At 42.0% G+C, this 24,617-nt stretch overlaps 1 protein-coding gene across 2 annotated transcripts in view; it reads right to left on the bottom strand.

Moving 5' to 3' along the window:
* Nucleotides 1-338: 338 nt before the first annotated feature.
* The window catches only part of TMPRSS7 (transmembrane serine protease 7), a 50,113-nt gene continuing 25,834 nt past the window's right edge, over nt 339-24,617 (bottom strand). For both annotated transcript variants that reach the window (XM_070373453.1, XM_005902232.3), the window contains 9 exons: nt 20,301-20,407; nt 15,806-15,942; nt 13,824-13,931; nt 11,199-11,309; nt 10,157-10,273; nt 8,684-8,855; nt 6,468-6,736; nt 4,505-4,641; nt 339-509 (listed from right to left, as the gene is read on the bottom strand). In XM_070373453.1, the coding sequence (XP_070229554.1) occupies nt 339-509; nt 4,505-4,641; nt 6,468-6,736; nt 8,684-8,855; nt 10,157-10,273; nt 11,199-11,309; nt 13,824-13,931; nt 15,806-15,942; nt 20,301-20,407 (1,329 nt within the window). The remainder of the gene's footprint in view (nt 510-4,504; nt 4,642-6,467; nt 6,737-8,683; nt 8,856-10,156; nt 10,274-11,198; nt 11,310-13,823; nt 13,932-15,805; nt 15,943-20,300; nt 20,408-24,617) is intronic.

The following is a 24,617-nucleotide window of genomic DNA, read 5'->3' as shown; positions in this document are numbered from 1 at the left end:
AAATATCTGCCCTTGAATAGGAACATAAATTAAGGTGTGGATTCCTGAACATCTCACCGACTTATCATTTTAGAGGCTTGGTTCATGACATTACATTGGTTTTCTTCCATTCCTGAATCGAGGGCCCTTTGATCCCTAAGAATGAATACAGCTGTATCCTAGATACAATTTTTCTTGGAATAAAATACATATTAATCTTTCTATCTTTCAATCAATACCAAATGTATGCAATCTGAAATTTCCAGAAGAAAAAAATTATCTCATTTTATTGACACTTACTGCATTCCTTTTAAAAGAATTTATCACATAAAACACAGTCAAAAATCAAACTTGCACAATTACAAAAGGGAAGGGACATATTTATGAATCCAGGGAACAAAGTTTGACACCCTTGTGTAAACACCAGGAAAGTTTGGTCTTCCACATCCATGACCCCAGCTAACAATGCCAGTCAAAATCCATTTTCCATCACTCTTTCTTCGACAGGATAAAGGTCCACCTGAATCTCCCTATAGAAGAAGATAACGTTAAGTAAAAAGTATTTTTGTTCCACAGTTGTCAATTTTGTTATTAAAGTGCCTAATGAATTGTGTTCAAACTCCCAGTCTGACAGGGTTCTTAGCTAATTCCTATGCAGTTTGGGGAAGTATCAAGAAACAATGTGAAATTTCTAATGTCATTTTAGAATTATTTTTCCTGTAATCAAAAAGGTGCATTCATCATAAGAAACTTGATTCTTTAGGCCAGGAGTAACACTTGAAGATTCTTGCAAAGGAATCAACTTTCACATACCTCCAAACAAATAGAAAATCTCAATAATAAAAATAGTGGTAGTAGTAATAGTAATAATAATAGCTAACATTTATTTAGTGCTGGGATGTGCTAAGCACTATTTTGGGTCATTGAATCCTCATAATAACCTTTTGCTTCTTCCTGGTTCACAGCCTTGTCATGGTGAAAGGGCTTGCATAACTCAATGAAGCTATGAGCCATGCTGTGCAGGGCCACCCAAGATGACCAGGTCATAGTGGAGAGTTCTGACAAAACATGGTCCACTGGAAGAGGGGATGGCAGACCACTCCAATATTCCTGCCATGAAAACCCCATGAGCAGTCTGAAAACATGAAACTATATGACACCAGATGAGCCCCCCAGGTTGGAAGGTGTTCGGTATACTACAAGGGAGGATCAGGACGACTTGTACATGATTGAGTGACTTTCACTTTCATTTAGTGGTAGTATGTGCTAAGCACTGTTTTGGGTCATTTAATCTTCACAATAACCTTTTGAGGCATGGTTATCTTAGAGGATTGGTTGACTTCTACCTCTATGCCATGACACTTCAGTGTTGGCTCATGGCTGTGAGGAAAAAAGGAAAGGAGACCCGCTTTAGTTGGCAAAGTCCAATGACACAACCCCAAGGATCACTGGCTGATAGTTGTTACAGAGAAATCACTCTCACTTGAGAGCCCTTTCTAGTATCTTAATTCCAAAAGCAAAGGCTGAAATAATTCAATGTTTAAATAGAATTTCTACAGTGTTCATTATTTAAAGTATAATACCTGAAATTTTATTTTCAGCTAAAGGTGTTTGTGAGTGCTTAGTCATGTTTGACTCTTTGCAACCTCATGGACTGTAGTCCACTGGGATTCTCCAGGCAAGAACACTGGAAGTGGGTAGCCATTCCCTTCTCCAGGGGATCTTCCCGACCCAGGGATTGAACTTGGGTCTACCTGCATCGCAAGCTGATTGTTTACCATCTGAGCCACCAGATCAGATCAGTCGCTCAGTCATGTCCAACTCTTTGTGACCCCATGAATCACAGCACACCAGGCCTCCCTGTTCCATCACCAACTCCCGGAGTTCACTGAGACTCACGTCCATCCAGTCAGTGATGCCATCCAGCCATCTCATCCTCTGTCGTCCCCTTCTCCTCTTGCCCCCAATCCCTCCCAGCATCAGAGTCTTTTCCAATGAGTCAACTCTTCGCATGAGGTGGCCAAAGTACTGGAGTTTCAGCTTTAGCATCATTCCTTCCAAAGAAATCCCAGGGCTGATCTCCTTCAGAATGGACTGGTTGGATCTCCTTGCAGTCCAAGGGACTCTCAAGAGTCTTCTCCAACACCACAGTTCAAAAGCATCAATTCTTCGGTGCTCAGCCTTCTTCACATTCCAACTCTCACATCCATACATGACCACAGGAAAAACCATAGCCTTGACTAGACGAACCTTTGTTGGCAAAGTAATGTCTCTGCTTTTGAATATGCTATCTAGGTTGGTCATAACTTTCCTTCCAAGGAGTAAGCATCTTTTAATTTCATGGCCCCAGTCACCATCTGCAGTGATTTTGGAGCCCAGAAAAATAAAGTCTGACACTGTTTCCACTGTTTCCCCATCTATTTCCCAAGAAGTGATGGGACCAGATGCCATGATCTTAGTTTTCTGAATGTTGAGCTTCAAGCCAACTTTTTCACTCTCCACTTTCACTTTCATCAAGAGGCTTTTTAGTTCCTCTTCACTTTCTGCCATAAGTGCTGCACTCAATATGCCAGCAAATTTGGAAAACTCAGCAGTGGCCACAGGACTGGAAAAGGTCAGTTTTCATTCCAATCTCAAAGAAAGGCAATGCCAAAGAATGCCCAAACTACTACACAATTGCACTCATCTCACACGCTAGTAAAGTAATGCTCAAAATTCTCCAAGCCAGGCTTCAGCAATATGTGAACTGTGAACTTCCAGATGTTCAAGCTGGTTTTAGAAAAGGCAGAGGAACCAGAGATCAAATTGCCAATATCCTCTGGATCATGGAAAAAACAAGAGTTCCAGAAAAACATCTATTTCTGCTCTATTGACTATGCCAAAGCCTTTGACTGTGTGGATCACAATCAACTGTGGAAAATTCTGAAAGAGATGGGAATACTAGACCACCTGATCTGCCTCTTGAGAAATCTGTATGCAGGTCAGGAAGCAACAGTTAGAACTGGACATGGAACAACAGACTGGTTCCAAATAGGAAAAGGAGTACGTCAAGGCTGTATATTGTCACCCTGTTTATTTAACTTATATGCAGAGTACATCATGAGAAACGCTGGACTGGAAGAAACACAAGCTGGAATCAATATTGCCGGGAGAAATATCTGAGCCACCAGGGAAGCCCTAAAGCTGCCTACTCAGAGGCAAAGTTAAAAAAAGCATTCCAGATTTGTCCTTGGATGCCACCCTCACAATTCTAAACCTGATTAGGTAAATTCTAAGTAGTAGAGAGACTGGAATCTTTTTATTTTAACTGTTCGCACACCAACTCTCTGAAGCCTCATTTAACCTCTAAACCTTGGTAGCTATGAAGAACAGGACTATATAACCAACTACCTGCAGGTAGCACCCAAAATACAGTAGCTTTCAGAGATAAGAGTTCAAATCCCAGCTCAACTAGCTGACTTAGGCTCTCTGTGCCCCAGTTTCCTCTTGTATAAGATGTGGATGAAAGAATAATTTGAATGAATTTGTGTAAAGATCCTAGCATAGTCCTTGCCACAAAATAGGAATTCAGAAGATAGAAGTCATTTTTATAACTGAGGTTTTGTAGCACAGTGTCTAAGGTTGTGGAAAGATGTGGGAACAACTCCTCTGCCTGCATGTGTGCTCAGTTATGTCTGACCCTTCACAACCCCAGGAATTGTAGCCCACCAGGCTCCTCTGTCCATGGGATTCTCCAGGCAACAACACTGGAATAGGTTGCCATGCTGCCCTCAAAGGGATGTTCCTGACCCAGGGATGGAACCTAGTCTCCTGCACGGGCTCATCCTCTAAAACATCTGCTCACTTTTTGGGAATCATATAGGTATCTGCATAGATTGGAATCTGAGACCCATAGAAATATCCCCCCAAAGGTGACCTTCAACTTCACCACTGTCAGGAGGCCTCCAGTCACCTTTCCCACTCCTCTTTTCTTTCCCCCAGCCTGTGTGTCAAAGGAGTAAGTGAATAAAATACTTGTTATTTTAGAAGGTACACAGCCACTGCTAGGGAAATGGGTAGCAATCCTAAAACACTGTGTGTGAGCATCTTGCTATGTTTTTTAGTTTCTGGTATAAGACAACCATGTTGCTGCTGCTGCTGCTGCTAAGTCGCTTCAATCGTGTCCGACTCTGTGCGACCCCATAGACGGCAGCCCACCAGGCTCCTTCGTCCTTGGGATTCTCCAGGCAAGAACACTGGAGTGGGTTGCCATTTCCTTCTCCATGGCAAAATGATAAATGCTGACCCTATTCTAACTGTTGGAGAAAAATACATGGGACTAGAAAATGAGTTTTACAGATCCAATTAGTATTTAATCACCTTTCCCTCATCTCAGACAAGTGGATTATAATTAGTATCTGAATTAAGGCAATCACCTGCCAGAGTTATTGCCATTATTATTATTACCCAGTATGGTATAGATTAAACATGAAAGCATTTATGGAAAGTACAACATGTTAGGCAAAGAAAACATAAGATGACTTACTCTGCAAGCATCTTTCTTGCCTGACATGACACCCGCACAGAGCATCCTCGAAGTGATGATGCCATAGGTGGAAACACAGAGGGTTTGGTCAATGAGTTCTACCTCTGCTTGCTGCAAAACGGGGGAGCCTTTATTGTCTGGAAAATACACAGAAGTGGAAATCAAGGCAATGGTTACATTTATTTTATTAGACAATTTATTAATTTTCTCCTTTTACTCTATAACAATTTTTTTAGGTAAATTCTATTATGATCCTCATTTTTTCAAATGAAGACATGGAGGCTTAGGAGGATAAAGGACTTATCTAATGGCACACAAATAGCAAAAAATAGAGCAGGATTCAGACCCAAGGTCTGATTCAACCATCTGAGCCATCTGATGGTGCCAAGGTCAGACTCAACCATCTAAGCCATGGTGCCATGGTCCTTCTCCACATACCTCCTGCCTTCAAGACTGTGAGTCAGCAACAGCCATTACCAACACTCCCTGGTCAAGAGGGCCCCTTAAGTGGAACATGATAACTGACATCTGGGAGTATCCTAGGAACCGTAAAAACATAACAGTTCGGATACAGCCCTTTCACTTCCTTTTTAACCTATATGGCTAAGATAATTCATTGACGCACTCATGCTTGTAAAGAAAATACCCATCAGCAGTGCCAGGCTGCCCAGGCTCCCGGAAAGGTGTGGGAGTGACCTCCACCTGCTCACAGCTGCGCGGCAGCTGCATGGTGGTCACGTCCACCTCTGGGGTTGGGGAACACAGCAGCGTCGTGCAGTTTTGTACTTTGCACGAATGTTAAAAATGTTCTTTGTGTGTAGTAAATATTCAATAATACTATCAGAAACATTAAAGTCAGCGGAATGATTTTTTAAAAAAAGAAAAGAAAACCCCCATGATAAAGTGGTTGAAGAAACTCTTTCCTCTTATGATATACGATGATGTAATGAAAGCTCTGAGCACAGTCCTGATGGTTTATAGGTGTTTGAGCAGTGATCTGCCTTCTCCCAGAAGGCCCAGACAGGTGGTGAATTTCGTGAGTTCAATAGCTAAATGTAGGTAGTTAGTGCTGGAGAAACTGCCCATAGTGACTCTTTAGAGAGTGTCAAAGCAAGGCCAAGATACGGTTCAAGATTTAAAGATAATGTACCTGTTCTAAGCAGTTAGAAATGACTATAAGGGGATCCAAGATAAAGACTAGGAGATCGAGGGAAAGCATCAGCTCTCACCTCTGGGGAGATGTTCACAAAGTTTTGGATTATTCTCTTTACTGTGTATTTAGAATCCTAAGCCATAAAACCTTGGCAGGACAGATGTAAAGACTTCCCTGCCATATAATCTGACCTTTGTGCATATGATAAAGATGCCCCCTCTGGGCGGGGTAATTGTAAAATGGCATTCTCTCTTGGTGGACCATTCCTAGACTGATGTGACCACCCTCCAAGCCTGAATCTGCAGTCTGGGGAACTGAGGACAATCTGGGTTTCAGCCTTCACTCTCATCCACTTGCCCAGTTGCCCTCGTGAAGGACATACTTGCACAATCCTCCAGACAATTGTCTATGAGCTGACATAGTAAATTGTGTATGGGCAACCTTCTCTTTTTTATGAAAATGAGTCATTTTTTTTTTTTTTGCATGAAAGAGAACCTAAAAATATGGAGGAAATGTTCTTCTATAGCAGAAAACATAGCAAACTCCTCCGAGATTGAAAAGGGCCTGTACTATACTATCCTGTCTTGCTCATAGGCCTTCCCTTAAGAAGAGGTTCTCACTTCTTTGGGGGACAAGGGGAGAACATCATAAAACCGGAATTCTAATACTCTCCTCCAGCCTATCTATCAGAGTTGTCAAAAGGCTCAGATAAGATCATATATGAAAACCCTCTCCATGAACTCCAAAGCACCACATCAACATGAGTAACTGTTATCTGGAGGGGAGGGGAGGGCATTCACTGACACACACCTGCTTCGTGCCTGCGCCCCCAGCCGGTCACCCAGCACTTCTCTCCACTGCGCACTTTCTGGCCGGCAGGAGGAATGCATATTGGCTGGATGAGCTGCTTCAGGGTCTCAGGCCAGGCAACACTGAGCTGTAGCAAGGCAATATCATAATCAAAGGTCTGGCTGTTATAGTATTCATGGACGACAATTCTTCTCACTGGGGAGATGAACTTGGCATTCCCCTGCACATTCATGCCAAGGTGAGCAGTCCACGGTGTGGGATCAGACAGCCTGGTACAAAAGGAATGAAGCAAGAAGTCAGAGGCTTGTAGAACCATATATGGTTTGGAAAGAGCACTCCATGGAGAGAGAGGGGCTGCGGGAAGAGAGGTCTGACTTTCACTCCCTATTGTAGTAACTGACTCTGCCTCTGAGCCTCCCTTGTCTCCTTAGTAAAACCAAAGATGAAGTAAGGTAGAGTAGGGCTGGCAAATGAGAGCTGGGTTCCAGAACATTTCCTCAGTGAATTCTAAGGACATGCTGGAAATTTTCTTGCCATCGGTATTTCAGGAACCACCCACAAGTCAAGATTGTTAGTGACTGGAATTTATTTGGTACCTTCTCCCTATTCATGCTGACAGTGGTATTTGACAGAGACAGACAGGGCCAGTAAGACAGTGATCTGGGGATCCTTTTACCAAATTCAAGTGATATCAAGACAGATTAGAAATCAAAGTGTTTCAAGCAGGAATTTAAGGAGATTTCTTTTTGCAAACTACCAGAAGCCTTAAAGATTGCTGTTCTAACTGCTCAAGCTTGACTATTCACAGGGCCCCACTCCCTATGAGCCCCACAGTGGACTGGCATGAAGTCATGAGGGCTTTGTAATCTCCATCTGGGGTTTCTTATCTCCAGCAAAGAGATAGCAGCCTTGCTCTGGTGGGGTGAAGAAAATGTGGACGCTTTGGAAGAAAAGTAAGGACAGATCCCAAAGTGCTTGGTCCCTAATCCCACCTGCAGTACAGGGACCCAGGGGAGTATTAAGGGTCATATATTACGTAAAAGACTAGTGATGGAACAGAAGCATAGCCATTCCAGTCATTAACATGAATCCTGTGATTTCCAGAAGAAACAAATACTCTAACTGTATAAATTCATTGAAATACTTTTAAAAATTCTAAGTGAGAAATAACTGATATATTTTTGTACCTAGGATTCAAACTGGTTCCAATTAAGGTTACATTTTAAGTGAAGTTGTTTTCTGAGCTTTCCTTTCACCCTTAGTGGGGAGAACGTCTGGCCCACGATAATCCCATCGGTAAGGGCAGAGACAGCCCTCCCGACAATTACCCTAAAGGACTTGTTTGTGATCCTCCTCTGTGATATTGTGATTTATAATAAAAAACATACATTTGGTCATCCTTCCATTCCTGGCACAGAGCTCCTAAAACTCATAGAATTTCCTAAGTGATGAGAGGGACCAAGGTGTTTTTTGTTGTTACTGAGGTTACTTTGGGACTGCAACGAGGGCTGAAGGGGCTAGAGGTTGAATCTGTGTCCAGTGACCAATGATTCAGTGAATCGTGCCTGTGTCAGGAAGCCTCCATAAAAGCCCAGAAGGTTTGGAGAGCTTCCAGGTTGGTAGACATGTGAAGATTGGGAGTAAAACTGTACATGCATGGAAAGCTGCACTCTTTCTCATACCTCACCCTATGTATGTCTTCCATCAGGCTGTTCCCAAATTGTATCTTGTTATAATATACTGGCAAGCCAGCAAGTAAAGTGTTTCTCTGAGTTCTGTGAGCTGCTATAGCAAATTAGTAAAATCCAAGGAGGGGGTCACTGGAACCTACACTCTATAGCCGGTCAGTCAAAAGTGCAGGTGACAACCTGGACTTTCTACTGGTGTCTGAATTGGGGGGAGGGGAGTAGATTTGTTAGACTGAGCCCCTAAAGTGCTTAATCTGTCTATCTGGGTAGACAAAGTCAGAACTGAGTTGAATTACAGGACACCTAGCTGGTGTCAGACAATTGCTCGGGGGTGTGGGAACACTCCCCACCACCACACTGGAAACTGGATACAGAATCGTTGCCTTCACACCCTGAATAGGGATCTCCATACTCCAGTCACCAACTGAATTGATTGATTGAATGGATCCAAATGTGAGCTTCTTCCCACAATGTCGGAGCAGCTATGTGGTCTGTGGTCACGTCAGAGTAAGAATTGAGATGCTCTACCTGCTTCCATGGAAACAGTGGGCAGCAGAGAGGAGCCACTCCCTGGAGATGACTGAGGCGCCACAGTAGGCAGATCCAACGAAGTGGAGGCTGACTTGCCACGGCCAACCCCCCTCCTGGGTGTCGGTGCCCCCGATGATGCGGTGGAGGGTGGGGGAACTGCTGCTGCAGCCTTTAGGAGAGGAGGGGTCCCATGAGTTAAAGGCAGACTTGGAAGAAAGACCAAGCATTCAGTCAAATTTTGAGCTGGGTTGGGAAGTAACTAACCAGGTAAGCAACTGGAAATCCCCTGCTTATCTAGAGAGGCAATACGTGGGACTGAAACCATCAGTGTCTGAATACTGTCTGAATACTGAATTCTGTCTGAAACCATCACCAACAAACCACTACTTCCCTCCTGAAAACAGGCCTTGATGCAGAGTCTCTGTACAGTAACACACATGTGGGGAGGAAGGGATCTATTAGTAACAGCTGTACCGATAAAAACAACAGCTATGGAGTTCAGGTTGTTAGGTAGAGAAGAAAGATTAGTGCCAAAAGCAACCAAATTGAGAGTGTCCTTGAAATTGTGTTGATTCGGGAGAGAATTTGTAAGTCCAAAACAAATGAAAACCTAGTTAAGAAAAACTAGGTATCAAAGCAATTATTTTCCAGTGTAAATAGTATTGCTGCTGCTGCTGCTGCTAAGTCACTTCAGTCCTGTCTGACTCTGTGTGACCCCATAGACGGCAGCCCACCAGGTTCCCCATGCCTGGGATTCTCCAGGCAAGAACACTGGAGTGGGTTGCCATTTCCTTCTCCAAAGCATGGAAGTGAAAAGTGAAAGTGAAGTTGCTCAGTCGTGTCCGATTTAGTGACCCCATGGACTGCAGCCTACCAGACTCCTCCATCCATGGGGTTTTCCAGGCAAGCGTACTGGAGTGGGGTGCCATTGCCTTGAGAAGGATATGTAATTAATATGTCGGCACATGGCCAATTAGAGATCCCGTGGTTAATAATAACACATAGCAGACTACAGTTCTCAGGTCAAAGCCAAAGAAAGAACCAGCTCTTGACATTGATCACAACATAAGGCATAATTAATAAAATCATCCACAGTATTCCAGTACCTGTTTTTTTTCTCATAGGTTGTTTTTTTAAGAGCTTATGCCTTGATTAGGGTTATTAGAAAGTGGGAGTTCTCTATGTAAACATCTAGTGCATGAATAGTTATTATCAAGAAATAAGGCAGAAAATAAAGAATAAGTAATTTCTAATTATTTCTTATTCTTAAGAATTAAGAAAGAATTAAAAGAATTCAGTCTAGAATTTTTAATTCTGAGAAACCATTTCAGATTCAGTTCACCAGTATCTATTATTCTTCCCTGGCCTGTGGCAACTTCTGCCAGGGGAATTATACCAAGAAGGAAATGAAAATGAAAAACAGGTCGAGGGAGAAATACAAAAGATCCGAAGGAACGTGTTTCTACACACGACAGCCATCTTCATCGGTTCCATCCGGACAGTCCACGTTGCCATCACATTTTGCATTTTGTTTCCTAATGCAAACATCATTGCCACACTTAAAAGTTCTGTCGTTGCATGGAATACCTAAAAACCAACAAAAGAAGAGACTGATTTGAGTGAATGACACTGAGCTCTGTCCACCGAGGATGGCTGAGCCACAGGGTCAGTATTTGCACACAGCAGAGGGAACTGAAGCAAGCCCACAGTGTCCTGTCCCTGCGTCTCAGCAGAGCCACAGAAAGGCAGGCAAGCACTAGCTGAGAATCAGTCCAACAGCCTCTCCTTTCTTCCACGGTAGGGGAGATGCCAAGCAGTCGGCTGGATCAGTGGCTTAAGCTATGCCCTCTTCGCCATTACTTTGACTTGTTCTCCAAGAAAATTTTAAAGCAAAAATCATACTCAGTCCTTTTACACCGTTGGGGGTGGTGGGGGGAGGGTGGATGGACAGATTTTGTGAATGTACAGCACATTTGTTCACAACTCTGGCTGTGTGTGGTTTTGTAGGGGCTAAGTAGACTATACCCGATCAGGGTATCTGGCACATTCATCTATATGAGATCCACAGTATACTTTAGTCGAGAGCAACATTAAAATTACGTCAGCAAGGAAAATCTTCCAGTATTCTCTCTCGCTCTTTCCCTCCCTCTCTCTCCACACACGTGCGCAGACTCCGCCCCAGTTAGTGAACGATTCATCCATTTTGTCTGGGCCCAGGAGGATTCCTGGGACCTGAGACTTTCAGTGGGGAAACCAGGGCAAGTCGATCGGCCTAGCTCAACAGAGATATTTTGATTTTGGCTTAGAAGAGTGTGCTAGGTGTATACACCCATGCCTGATTCATGTGAATGTATGGCAGAAACCACCACAATATTGTAAAGTAATTAGCCTCCAATTAAAGTAAATAAATTAATTTAAAATAAATAAATAAATAATAAAATAGGAAAGTTGAAAAAAAAAAAAAGAAGAGTGTGCTAGGGAGACCAGCAAAGTGCAGAGCACTCCTGCTCACTGTGAGTGCAGTTCTGCTCGTCCTGGCCGTCCTCACAGTCCTGGAAGCCGTCACAGATCAGAGGGCTGTGCTGCCCGAAGGAACTGGCATTGCAGGCAGGCTTTAGAGTCACTGGAAGGAAAACAGACAGAAGCTGGTGAGCCTGAGACATCAGCGGGACCCCCGAGGACCAGCAGTGCCCCCTGGAAACACCCAAGTGGTTAAGATGACTTAAACAAAACAAAATGTGTGTTTGCTCAAAACTGACGGCTCCAAGAGGAAAAGTAGATGTTTAAGCTTTGGTGTAATTCTTTGTACTTTGAGTTTGTCAGATCTGACTTTTGCTGTGTGTAAATATATTACATTTTGGTGGTTTATTTCATTATAATTAAATGTATCATAAGATTTTAAGGAAAATAAAAATTGTAAGCTGTTAGCTAAATTGAACTTGTTTAACCTCCTAAACAGGATGGAGTGTCCTGAGATTGGGGATTTTGTCTTACTCATCTCTGTACTTCAAGTGCTTGATCAAGTAGTTGTTATTGTTTAGTTGCTAAGTCGTGTCTGACTTTTTCGTGACCCCAAGGACTGTAGCCCACCAGGTTTCTCTGTCCATGGGGTTTCCCAGGCAAGAATACTGGAGTGGGTTGCCATTTCTTTCTCCAGGGGATCTTCCTGATACAGGGATCAATCTCCTGCATTGGCAGGCATGTTCTTTACCACTGAGCCACCAGGGAAGCCCAATCAAATAGTAGGTGCTCACCAAAAGTTTATTCAATAGATTAATGAATGTGAAATCTTAAAAAACAACGACTTGTAGTCTACTGGTAAGGAAAACTCTCTTTAAAATTATTTTACCCTGGAGATATTCATTTCCTGAATTAGGAAATACTAGTATAAATCTATTACAATTTTTCTTCTTTGAAATATTTTCAGGAATTTCCTTTAAACCAGTGACAGATACAACATATTGGCGAGTACTCTTAGAAGGTATAATTTCTTAGACATTTCTGGTTTTTTGAGAAGTCATTATTTGTGTTATCTGCTCTTGTTTTTTCAGAGGTACATCTTGAGGGGAGCAGAAAGGAGGACATTGCTGCTCTGAAATAGTTCATTTATCTATTCTGAGAGTATCTAGTAACCTCGTCAACTCCTAGAGAACAGCTCGCAACATGGCATGATGAGAAATGATGATTACTAAAACACGGTTCTCATTACAAAGTAATAGTAGTCACTTTCACTTGGAGCATCAAGTGATGCATTAATAGGAAATAATAACATAAAAAACAAAAGCAACCTCAATCCCTATATAATAGTATATATTTTCTTAAGAAATAGAAGATCCTATAGATTTAAATTCTTAATGAAGCCTAAGTTAAGAGAGTTTTATTTTGTTTTGCCAATAAAAAAAGGTGTAGAGTCACAGGTTATAAGTTTTCAGTTATTTATGTTTCTCTAAAATATGAAAAAGATTAAATAGCTTCACCATAGCAATTGCACTGGAGTTAATCTCTGGATCTTTATTTATTTCTAATATTTGTTTATTTATTTGGGCTGCACCAAGTCCTATTTGCAGCACACATGATCTTTAGTTGCAGCATTCGAACTCTTGGTTGCAACATGTGGGATCTAGTTCCCTGACCAGGGATCGAACCAAGGTCCCCTGCACTGGGAGCGTGGAGTCTTAGCCACTGGACCACCAGGGAAGTCCCAAACTCGGGATCTTTAGGAGAAAGCGTTGCCAGCGGCGTCATATGGTCTGGTGAACTATTCTCCCCATATTGCTCCCTGAAACTGGAGAAAGATTCAGAAATGATGTGCAAATAGTAATGAAAAGCCAAATCAAGATTCTTTGCCCCAAAATAATACTATCCAATACCCTACCATTTAATTATCACCATTGTAATATTGATGCAAACAATACAGGGGGAAAAAAATCTCTTTTTATTTTCAACACCTGTATTCACTCCGTAAACGAGCATTCTGAAATAGTTTACTTCTCCACAGATTCTGAACTTGTTTCTAGAAGAAAGATATGTGCTTTAAAATGAGATCATGTTTAAGATTGTGGTAGATTGAATTATTAGCCACAGTTCTTCACTCCCTATAATAGTATTATGCATCTCCACTTTTGCCATGGTCCCAAAGCGTAGAGAATAAACGCTCCTGCCCTTAACTATGGCCTCACTATTTGACTGATGGAATATGATACAAGTAACACCGTTCCAGCTCCAAGCCCAGGACTTAAGAGGAAACTTGTATTTTTGGTCACCCCTCCTTTGTTTCTACCACTGCTGTAGCCAGTCCACTAGTTCAATGAGGAAAAAAGAACCATGAGAAGTAGACCGGACTCCAGCCTGAGAAGAACCAAGCTCAGGAGGACCCACGGCTTAGGTAATGACATCCAGCTGAGTCCAGCCTAGATCAATCATACCTCATACAACCCACAGAGGGATAATCTGGAGCAAATGATTGTCATAAGTCACTGAGTTTGGGTGTGTGTGTGTGGGCCGGGGCGGGTCAGGGAGGGTTGTTATGTGGCAATAGATAACAGCTACAAAGACCAGGATAGGTATCAGCACCAACAATGGTCCTGGCAAGCTACTTATTCCTAAGAAAAGTCATAGTAAAAGCTTGAATACCCACCACAGAAGAGTTCATCGCTTTCATCAAAGCAGTCATTTACTCCATCACATCGCTGGGCCTGAGGGACACACACACCGGAGGAGCATCTAAAAGATCCAACAGGACAGGCTAGAGACGATAAAAATAGGAAATCTTGTGTGGGTTCCTAAAGCACACCAGACCACATTAACAAAGAAATGTGAGTTGCTAAGTGACGGGGGTAGCAATGTGGCAATAGTAATAACATAATTTCTCCATCAAAGCAAAGCTATAGCTGATATTTGAAAGAGCAAAAGGGAGAATTTAAGAGAGCAAAGAAAGCAAATGAACCCAAGAGAAGCTGAGTCAACACTGCACCCAGGTCACCACGTACAGTCAAACTCCTACACCTCCATCCTTGACTCGGCAAGGATGTGAGTCTTGGCTTTATCCCAGACTCGAAGAGAGAGAAAACTGGAGCAGGACTTCGAATCTAGTAGGCTCAGAGTGCAGTCTTTATAGTTTCTGGGGAATTTAAATGGCTTTCTGATGTCTCTGAATCCTCTATGATCAGATGCATTATTCTGAGTCTGTGCATTTAATTACATTTTCAAGTGGTCTCTGCCATAAAATGTATTAGTAACCACTGATCTTAAAGGTTAGACCTAGAGAGATTAACAATTGTTCTCAAAACTCAGGACTCCTAAGGCACTTCAACCAGCCTATTCATCAAAGATTCATTGCCTGCCTGGCCCAGAATCTTTACTCCTGGGCTTGTAGCTAAACATGGTAGTAATAATGAATGTTTTCTCTCTGCCATGGTCTAAAGGACTGTGTTCTTCACCCCCCCAAATTTTTATGTTGAAATCCTAATGCCCAAGGTGATGGTAGGAGGAGATGGGGCCTTTAGGAGGTGACAAATGATGAACACAGAGCCCTCATGAATGAGATGAGTGCCTTTATTTCAATAATAGGCCCACAGAGCATCCTCAGTCCTTCCATCACTCTAGGACATAATGAGAAGTCTGAGGCCAAAAGATGGCTCTCCTTCAACCAAGCTGGAACATGATCTTGGACGTCCAGCCTCTAGAACTGTGAGAAGTAAATTTCTGTTCTTTATAAGCTACCTAGTCTGTGCTTTGTGCAGATGAATAGGAATAGTGCATGGTCAGGTCAACCACTGTCTCAATAGCACACAATGGAGCGGATGAGTTCCTAGAAAATATTCATCATTTGAAAAAATAGTTAAAAATAAGATAGCTTACTATTTACTTCTATCCTCACTGGTGACTGTAGTATTCTGATATTCAGAAGTGTAACATTCTGAATCCAGAAGGAGATATATTAGCATTGGCAGAGATGGAAGGGTCTAACTGAGCTTTCTCTCAAGTCTTAACCTCATGGATTCCTACGTGGTTAACCCTTACTTTCCCTGCTTTTAAAACAGGTCGTGAATTTCCTGAGTCAGTGTCTACTCTCTCCAGCACTAATGACTTCCCTCAGACATTGCCTTTTCTGCTGACTGCTTTCTGGCCATGTTTCCAGTAGTTCTCAGTGTGAAGTTCAACATTCTGAAGATGGACATTTGGACTGTCCTTGGACTCACAGCTCTCCCTGTGTATCAGAGGCCACAGTAAATTGCACCTATTGCCCTTCAATCCACCAAATGATGGTGTAAACCTCATATTTACAAAATATTATGGATAGCAAGAAGAACAATGAATCAAGAAATTGATATTTCAGGAATAATGTAAGACACTATTTTTCAATTATAACAAACAATTATATTATTTCTCCTATAATTTAAAGTTCAGCAGAATAAATACATAATTGTATGTATTATTTATCATATATTTTGTTTCTACTATATATTTATTTAAATATTATTATAAAAGTATGCTAGTCAATAGCAGAAGTAAGGAAGCAGTTTTCATCCCTTAAATTCTCAAAGTTTAGAGTCATAAAATGTTGGCCTCTGTTTAACCTTTTGTCACGGTTTCTTAAGGGACTGATCTCCATCTTACGTTGACTGATGTTGTAACTGCCATATTCCACCAAAAGCGGCTTGTCCGAAAGCCTTGAACTGCACTGCAGCTGAATGTGAACCAGAGGACTGGGCACTCGGAAAATCGTCTGGTGATCCATGTAGGAGCCGCAGTACCTGCCAGCAAGGGTTGGGGGCACACGGCAGGAGACTGTGTTAACTGCTTGTTGACCAAACTCACTGATACTTTGGTCATTTGAGCTTCGTAAACAGAGATGCTTATAGTAACACTGATGGTAGTCATCCATCGTATGCTAAGTGGTTGTGACTGAGTCACTTCTGTCCCCTCGATTTTCTCCCCTGCTAAATAAAACAATAGTAGTGCTCTAAACGTTATTACCTGCTACTTTCCTCACCAATACTTAAAATTGGAAGAAATATGGGTTTATATCTCTTAGTCTTCTCTCTTCTTTCAGCATATATATAACTGCCTAACAAAAAAAGAATTACCTACTTTGTTCAGCTACAGACCTTTCTACAGAACAGAGTGTAATCCATCAACTAAAATTAAAAGCATGCAAAAAATTCCAGCAACACTTAAAACAAAAGACAATAATATTTCAGTCTAAATTGAATTCTGGTGAACTTCAGGGCTTATCCTTGGCAAAATTTCAAAATAGTGATATCTATCTGCAATATTTCCCTACTTCAATTCCTTACTTCTCATCAGCTAGGAGAAAATGTCCCTCCTATTAGTAACTTTTATTATATGAGCACTAATTAAAAAGCCTCTTGATGAAGGTGAAAGTGGAGAATGAAAAAGTTGACTTAAAGTTCAACATTCAGAAAACGAAGATCATGGCATCCGGTCCCATCACTTCATGGGAAATAGATGGGGAAACAGTGGAAACAGTGTCAGACTTTATTTTTCTGGGCTCCAAAATCACTGCAGATGGTGACTGCGGCCATGAAATTAAAAGACGCTTACTCCTTGGAAGGAAAGTTATGACCAACCTAGATAGCATATTCAAAAGCAGAAATATTACTTTGCCAACAACGGTTCGTCTAGTCAAGGCTATGGTTTTTCCTGTGGTCATGTATGGATGTGAGAGTTGGACTGTGAAGAAGGCTGAGCACCGAAGAATTGATGCTTTTGAACTGTGGTGTTGGAGAAGACTCTTGAGAGTCCCTTGGACTGCAAGGAGATCCAACCAGTCCATTCTGAAGAAATCAGCCCTGGGATTTCTTTGGAAGGAATGATGCTAAAGCTGAAACTCCAGTACTTTGGCCACCTGATGTGAAGAGTTGACTCACTGGAAAAGACTCTGATGCTGGGAGGGATTGGGGGCAAGAGGAGAAGAGGACGACAGAGGATGAGATGGCTGGATGGCATCACTGACTCGATGGACATGAGTCTCAGTGAACTCCAGGAGTTGGTGATGGACAGGGAGGCCTGGCGTGCTGCAATTCATGGGGTTGCAAAGAGTCGGACACGACTGAGCGACGGATCTGATCTGATCTGATCTGATGGTCAGTGGAACATGAAGTATAATCATTAATACACTGGGTACCCATGGTACATTAGGCTCTGCCCTGTGTGGTCAAGACTTTTCCAGATGAAATATGTAAGTTTCCAAAGGGAACCAATAAACACTAGGCTTGAGGGGGGTCATTCTCCTTTGGAATCTGTGAATGGCAATCACTCCAGGTCCCCAAAGCATTTGGGAACCACACATGTTCCATGGATCAGATGCTGTTGTTCAGTGGGAAGAGCCTATCATTTCACAGTTCAAAGTAAGTGAAGTGAAAGTCGCTCAGTCGTGTCCAACTCTTTGCAACCCCAAGAACTATACTGTCCATGGAATTCTCCAGGCCAGAATACTGGAGTGGGTAACCCTTCCCTTCTCCAGGGGATCTTCCCAACCCAGGGATCGAACCCAGGTCTCCTGCATTGCAGGTGGATTCTTTACCAACTGAGCTATCAAGGAAGGCCCACAGTTCAAAGCATTCATGTATATTTCAGGAAGAATCTTTTGCATTTGGCTGAAGTTCAGGAGCTGATGGGTGAATATACCAGCTCTGGAGATATGAGGAGCTGCAAGGGCCCAACTGGCTAAGTGGGAGCCAGCATCCAAGAGGCACCTAAAAGCTGAGTCAAGCTCTTGGGTCCAGAGTCTACTCTAGGTGTTCATCTTGGAATCAGAATCCTGCTTTCTAATATCATGATGATTGTATCAGTATCTCACAGTGATTTTAACATTTACTAGAGTTTTCTTGCAAAGATGAGCCTCACTATGATGTTAAGGAGAAGTCAAGGGGAAAGGGACCTTTGAAAGCTTGCTTGGGCTAGACTTTACAGGGGACAGTATGGAAGGAGGCATACTGTAGTTCTGATGCAAAGAACTGACTCTTTTGAAAAGACTCTGATGCTGGGAAAGACTGAAGGCAGGCGAAGGGGACAACAGAGGATGAGATGGTTGGATGGCATCCCTGATTCAATGGACATGAGTTTGAGTGAACTCAGGGAGTTGGTGATGGACAGGGAGGCCTGGCGTGCTGCAGTCCATGGGGTCCCAAAGAGTTGGACACGACTGAGCGACTGAACTGATAGTGGTAGTTTATGAAACGAATGAAAAATAAAGTAAGAGACTGAGAAGCCCAGCAAATGTTAGTTTACACAGACAGACGGGTGACAGGTAAGAAAACTGAGATGTAAGAAGTGAAGTAATTTGTTAAAGTTCAAATAGCAAATAAGAAGAGACAGGATTAGGATAGAGTTCAACAGATACTAAACATTTACACTTTCTAACAAACCAACTGCCTTCCTCTCAGGAACTTGGTTGTATAAAAGCTGTGAGGGAGGGCTGTTTCTTTTTCAGGTTTGTGTAGTGCATTCTAGTTGCCCTGAGCACTCATACCCTACTCTGTGTTCTCTAAATTTAGGATCACCAGGCTTCCTGGTATCAGCGTTACTTTTTCTTCCTTCCCTACTATAGATCCAAAGCCTTTAGGCTACTTAGCAGCAAAGTTTGAGAAATTAATTCAATTAGAGCCTTTCTGATGAAAAGAACTGATAATGAAAAGGGCTGGCATTTAAAATCCTTTGGGTACTGCCAGTATCAAAAGAATCTGACAGGATTTCAGCCAACCCACAAGATGAGGGGAAGAACTGGCCCTTCAGGAAAAGTGTTTAGGGCAGAGAGCTTCCTGGTATTTGTGGGAGGAAACTGTCCATATTTTGGCAGCAATACATCGTGAGTGGTAGGGGTTGTTACTTAGGTGGGGGAAGTACCCCATTTTCAAAGGACTGCTTTAAGCATATAAGCTTACAAAAGATTTGTGAAGATTTGTGTTCTGGACCTCTAATTAAATACCAAAATGCAGTATCTTTAAAGCCTTGGGGCATATGCCACAGTATTTATGCATCTGATATCATTTCCTTAGAAATCTTAACATATTAATCATAGCTAATATATTTTGATGTATGATAAGCATCATTTCACTGAATGCTTACCGAAAAAACTCCACCTTATTACCTCATTTTACAGACTGACAATCAAAGCAATTAAATAATTTGTCCTAGTTAATATAGCTACTAAATAACAGGGCTGCAACTTGAACCTAGGTCTTCTGCCTTCTACATAATAGACTCTTGATTCAAAAATACTTTTCAAAGGAGCACAGGCCACATATTAATAATGGATCCAAAAAAGTCTTTAAAACAAGCAGAAAATGAAAGAAAAGTGTTAGTCGCTCAGTAGTGTCTGACTCTATATGACTCCACGGCCTTTAGTCCACCAGGCTCCTCTGCCCATGGAATTCTCCAGGGGATCTTCCTGACCCAGGTGTCAAATCTGCGTCTCCTGGAAAGCCATCTAAGAGTCTAAAGAAAATCGAAGAAGTTTGCTCAGGAAAATCATTTAGAAAGGGAAGGCTTCATTCATGGAAGAGCAGGAGCAAAGAGTCAGCAGACAGATTCCTCAGGCTAATTTCACAAGGATCCTTATAGTAAACTGAGAAGCTAATTGGCAAAAACAGGGCATCCTGTAATTTTTTTTAATATGAGACCTATTTTAACTTTAGAAGCAAATAAACAGTAGGAACACCAAAGAACGAATTAAGGGAAAGAGTGAGGACCTACAAGGTCAATTCAGGAAGCCCAGACAGCTAGATTCCTCTCAGTTTCTTTCTCCTGCACAGAATTGGCTAACGGTTTCTAGCTTTTATAATCACCAAGGCTTCTCTTTACTATTTTCCTTCAGGACTGCAATGGTTTATCTACAATTATTTTTGCAAAGTATGGAGTATGTATATCCATAGCTCAACAGCACGGAGCAGCGATGGAAACAGGGATTTATGAATCCTGGCTTAATCTTTTATGAACTGAGCAACCTAGAGAAAATTACTTAACTTCTGTATTTTCAGTTCCCCTGTCTGTAAATAGCAAAGTGAAAACTCTGGAGAAAAGGCACCCAAGGCTTTGAACTTCTGGGCAAGGCTTTTCATTAAATTCTTCACATACAGTAAACACTTACGTGTGCTCATTAATTTCCCACCATCCATGGTCACAGCCTTTCATACTCTTCTTGGTTATTGAATAGTTATGGAATTTCAGTGCTATGCCAAGAGTTGACAGGGGAGACTATGAAAAACAAAGGTAAGTCAGTGTCAGAAAAATGATTCAATTGAAGAATATGTTTCAGACGACGATTTTGTTACTCAGAGCTCACTCCCTGGGCTTGCTGTTTAAAAGGCAGTTTATTCTTTGTGCACTGTGGCACTTGGTGAAGTAGACCAGTTCCCCTGAACACGCCGAGCTAGGAGAACATGAGAGAGATGGAAGTGAAGCACTCAGCGCTTAGGGAGCAGCCGTGAGACACCAGCGTGACGAACCAGGTGACCTGGGATAGACGCACTAGTTCATCTCTACATTTCTGCTTCCTCCAAGTACATGAGCTCAACTTTGAAAACACCCACTTGTTAGCAAGTGTACACACTTTCCTCCCTAGATTCAATAATGACATAGTTTATTTAAGACACTACTCTGATTCTTTAGAAAAAGGAAGAATGAATCAATATCCTCTTTATATTAAACCTTGGTATTCCGGAAGGCAGTAAATGAGTCATCCCTATTATCAGAAAAGATCAAATAAGAGAAGTAGTTACCTGTTTGGTACACACACAAGTGAACACACACACACACACACACACAGTGCAACTGGCCTTGTTGTGGCATTGTATGCTATGCACATCCATCACATCTGATATGCCACAATACTTGCTTTATGTTCTCTTTGATCTAGGGATTAAGAGAGAGTTCTCACATTTTAGGGAGTAGAATTTTGATTTCCTTAGTTTCAAGTTTTAGTTCTATCCAAGTTAGATTATTTATTGCAGTGTAGCTTTTAGCTTTTTAATTTACCAAGAATTTTGTTGTAATCAAATGTGTGAAGTCGCCAAGGTCATTTTGAAAAGGAGGGTAATTTCTGTTAATACATATATTACCAAACTTATTATTTGTATGATTTAATACTCTTCCTAGCCTTATTTATTGACCCCTACCCCCACTGTCTCTGTCATGAGCCAAGAAAAAAGAAACCTCTTATTGAAGCACTCTCCACTTCTCTGTGTACTTCCTATAAGTTTTACAAGCAATAACACTATGTCCTTTGGTGCATAAATACTTGTAGTACTTAGATCCTTGTGTGGATTGCCCTCTATATCACCGTAGATTGCCTTCCTTTTCTCATTGAATGCCCTGATTTCAGCATTGTCTGGCATCAACGTTGAGATCCCTGCTTTCTTATTGTTTATATGGTCTGTTATAACTGCCTATTTTTATTTTCAGCTTTATTAAATCACTTTTTAAATTCATTTTGTCTTTTAAAAACAGCATATAGTTAAGTTTTAGGTAATATTTTGTGATTCAATCTTACTGTCTTGTTCTTTTAACATATGAATTTTGTCCATTGGCTGTTATTTCTCTGACAGACATTTGGTTTTTCAGTTATGTCATCATATTTCATGTTACAGTTTCTTTGCTGTGTGGTGTGCTTCTTTCTAATGTGTGTTTAAATATAGTAGATTTCCCCCCTTAGCCTACCTTTAAGAGGAAATGGGTTGGATACTTTATGACTCTGATTTAAATGTCACAACATCACCATTAGGCAGGTAGTATGATACCCATCCTACAGAAGAAGTCTAGGCTAACCAAAGACAAGGAACCTTCCCAAGGTTAAGAAATGAACTACTCCTGCATGTCCAAACCAGTCCTGCATGTCTCTGAAGGCCTCCTTTTTCTTAGTCCCAAGTAGAGATCCATGTTAGGAACTCAACAGGATTGGTTTTTATTCACCATAAGATTCATGAGAACACATATCACATTTTTTCCACTCATCATCTGACTATTTCTTTATACTAAAAAAAAAAAAAGATGCAAACTGAGAGATAGTAAACTCTTTAAGGAATCAATTAAATTGTACAGCATAAGAACATATTCCAGTGTTAATCCATCAAGAAACTCGCTTAGGCATTTTCACTTAGTTCCAGGGCACCGAAACAAAATGAACTGATAGGCACCACTACCCCTCTCCCCAGCACAAAGCCTGTCTACAGTGAAAGGAAATATGTCCCCTTGCACACTGATTCCACTGATGCAGAATGGCACACTCCTACTTTCATACTCAGATTAACCAGGAGGAGCTGTTGATATTACTGTGATGATAAATAGAGGGGCAAAGTGCAGTTCCACAAAGCATTGCAAGTTATTTTGACAAATGAACAAGAAACATGAACAATCTACTAAGTACTCTATCTCCTTCTGCTGCTGCTGCTGCTAAGTCACTTCAGTCATGTCCGACTCTGTGCGACCCCATAGATGGCAGCCCATCAGGCTTCCCCGTTCCTGGGATTCTCCAGGCAAGAACACTGGAGTGGGTTGCCATTTCCTTCTCCAATGCATGACAGTGAAAAGTGAAAGGGAAGTCGCTCAGCTGTGTCTGACTCTTAGCAACCCCATGGACTGCAGCCTACCAGGCTCCTCTGTCCATGGGATTTTCCAGGCAAGAGTACTGGAGTGGGGTGCCATTGCCTTCTCCAATGTTCTGTATTCTCTATTCCCACTGCCCAGCCCCTGCCTTTTCTTTGTGAACTTTAACCAAATAAGGGGAGGAATTCTCCTGATCTGGACCTTCTGTGTTTAAATATTTCTCTAGTCAGCGATGATGACAGAATGCAGGACATGCCTTATCTTCAATCACCCCTAGCTCGCCAGTGGTTGTGTACACACAGCTCAGATGAACTTCAGATGAACACTGGGGAATTCTGCAGCAAAGATGCTTGTCACAGAAGCATGGAAGAGAGACTTCCTTCTGGGAATCCCATCTGATATGAGGAGGTGAACGTCCATGGCCCACGGTGATCCCTGCTTATGTCTGGCAGAACATACCTAATTGTATAGGGTGTTGGGCTGATAACATCTGTGATAAAGCAACTCAAAAGACAGCTTCTTTCTTTGCTTCTGAGACTCTAAAGCAAAACCGATCATTTGGGGGGGAAAACAAAAGGAAGAGAGAGGGAGGTGAATGTTCAGTGAAGTGATTGTTATGACAAAGGGAGCTGAACATCTCTGTTGTTGTTTTGTTCAGTTGCCCAGTTGTGTCCTACTCTTTGTGACCCCATGGACTGCAGCATGCTAGGGCTGTCTGTCCCTCACCAACTCCCAGAGTTTGCCCAAGTTCATGTTCATTGCATCAGTGATACCATCTAGCCATCTCATCGCCTGACACCCTCTTCTCCTTCTGCCCTCAATCTTTCCCAGCATCAGGGACTTTTCCAATGAGTTGTCTATTGGCATCAGATGACCAAAATATACTGGAGCTTCAGCTTTAACATCAGTCATTCAGTGAATATTCCGGGTTGCTCTCCCTTAAGATTGAATAGTTTGATCTCCTTGCTGTCCAAGGGACTTTTAGGAGTCTTCTCCAGCAGCACAGTTTGAGGGCGTCTGTTCTTTGGCTTTCTGCCTTCTTTAGGGTCTGAACATCTTTAGGAGCCCAGAAAAGAAGGGGCTGCTGAATTTATTTATGGAGGAGGCATGATTCCTTCTAATTCCACATGGATTGCTCACTATTGGAGTAGCTTCTGGCAAATGACTTGCCCCCATTTCTGTTTTCTTATCTATAAACCATAACTAGAGTATCTACCCTACCTCAGAGCTATATTTTGAAGAGCAAAATGTATGTGTGCTGAAAGCACTAAAGTACTAGACAAAAGTGGGGCTTTCCAGGTGGCACTAGTGAGACATAAGAGACTTGGTTATATCCCTGGGTTGGGAAGATCCCCTGGAGAAGGACATGGCAACCCACTCCAGTATTTTTGCCTGGAAAATCCCATGGACAGAGAGACTAGTGGGCTACAATCCGTGGGGTCACAAAGAGTCGATGCCACGGAGCACAGTAAACAAAGGTAGACAACATATTATAACCTCAAAGTCCTTTTTTGGTTTTTCTGATTTAATATCTCCCTTCTCTGTAGTCTGCAAGTTCTGCCAGGGACTTTGGTCACCTTGCTACTAGGCAACCCTGTCCAGGTACAATGCCTGACATGTAGCAGACATTCTATAAATGTTCATTGAGTTAACAGGAGAGCTTGGGAGAAGAATCAGATGGGCTCTAAGTCGGAGCAAGAGTTAAACTTTCTCAGATAAATAAGACCTTAAAAACTCAGCTGAAAGTGAGTTGGCAAAGGGAATTGATTGTTCTTCGGTAGATTTGGAAATTGGACCAGGCTCTAAGAAGGACTGCGGATGACATAATCAACTCTTGCATTAAAAAAGGTTTATCGTGACTCGA

Source organism: Bos mutus, chromosome 1 (assembly GCF_027580195.1).
Source record: "Bos mutus isolate GX-2022 chromosome 1, NWIPB_WYAK_1.1, whole genome shotgun sequence".
Lineage (NCBI taxonomy): Eukaryota > Metazoa > Chordata > Mammalia > Artiodactyla > Bovidae > Bos > Bos mutus.
Note: the sequence above shows the minus strand (reverse complement) of the source record. Positions and strands in the feature narration are given on the sequence as shown.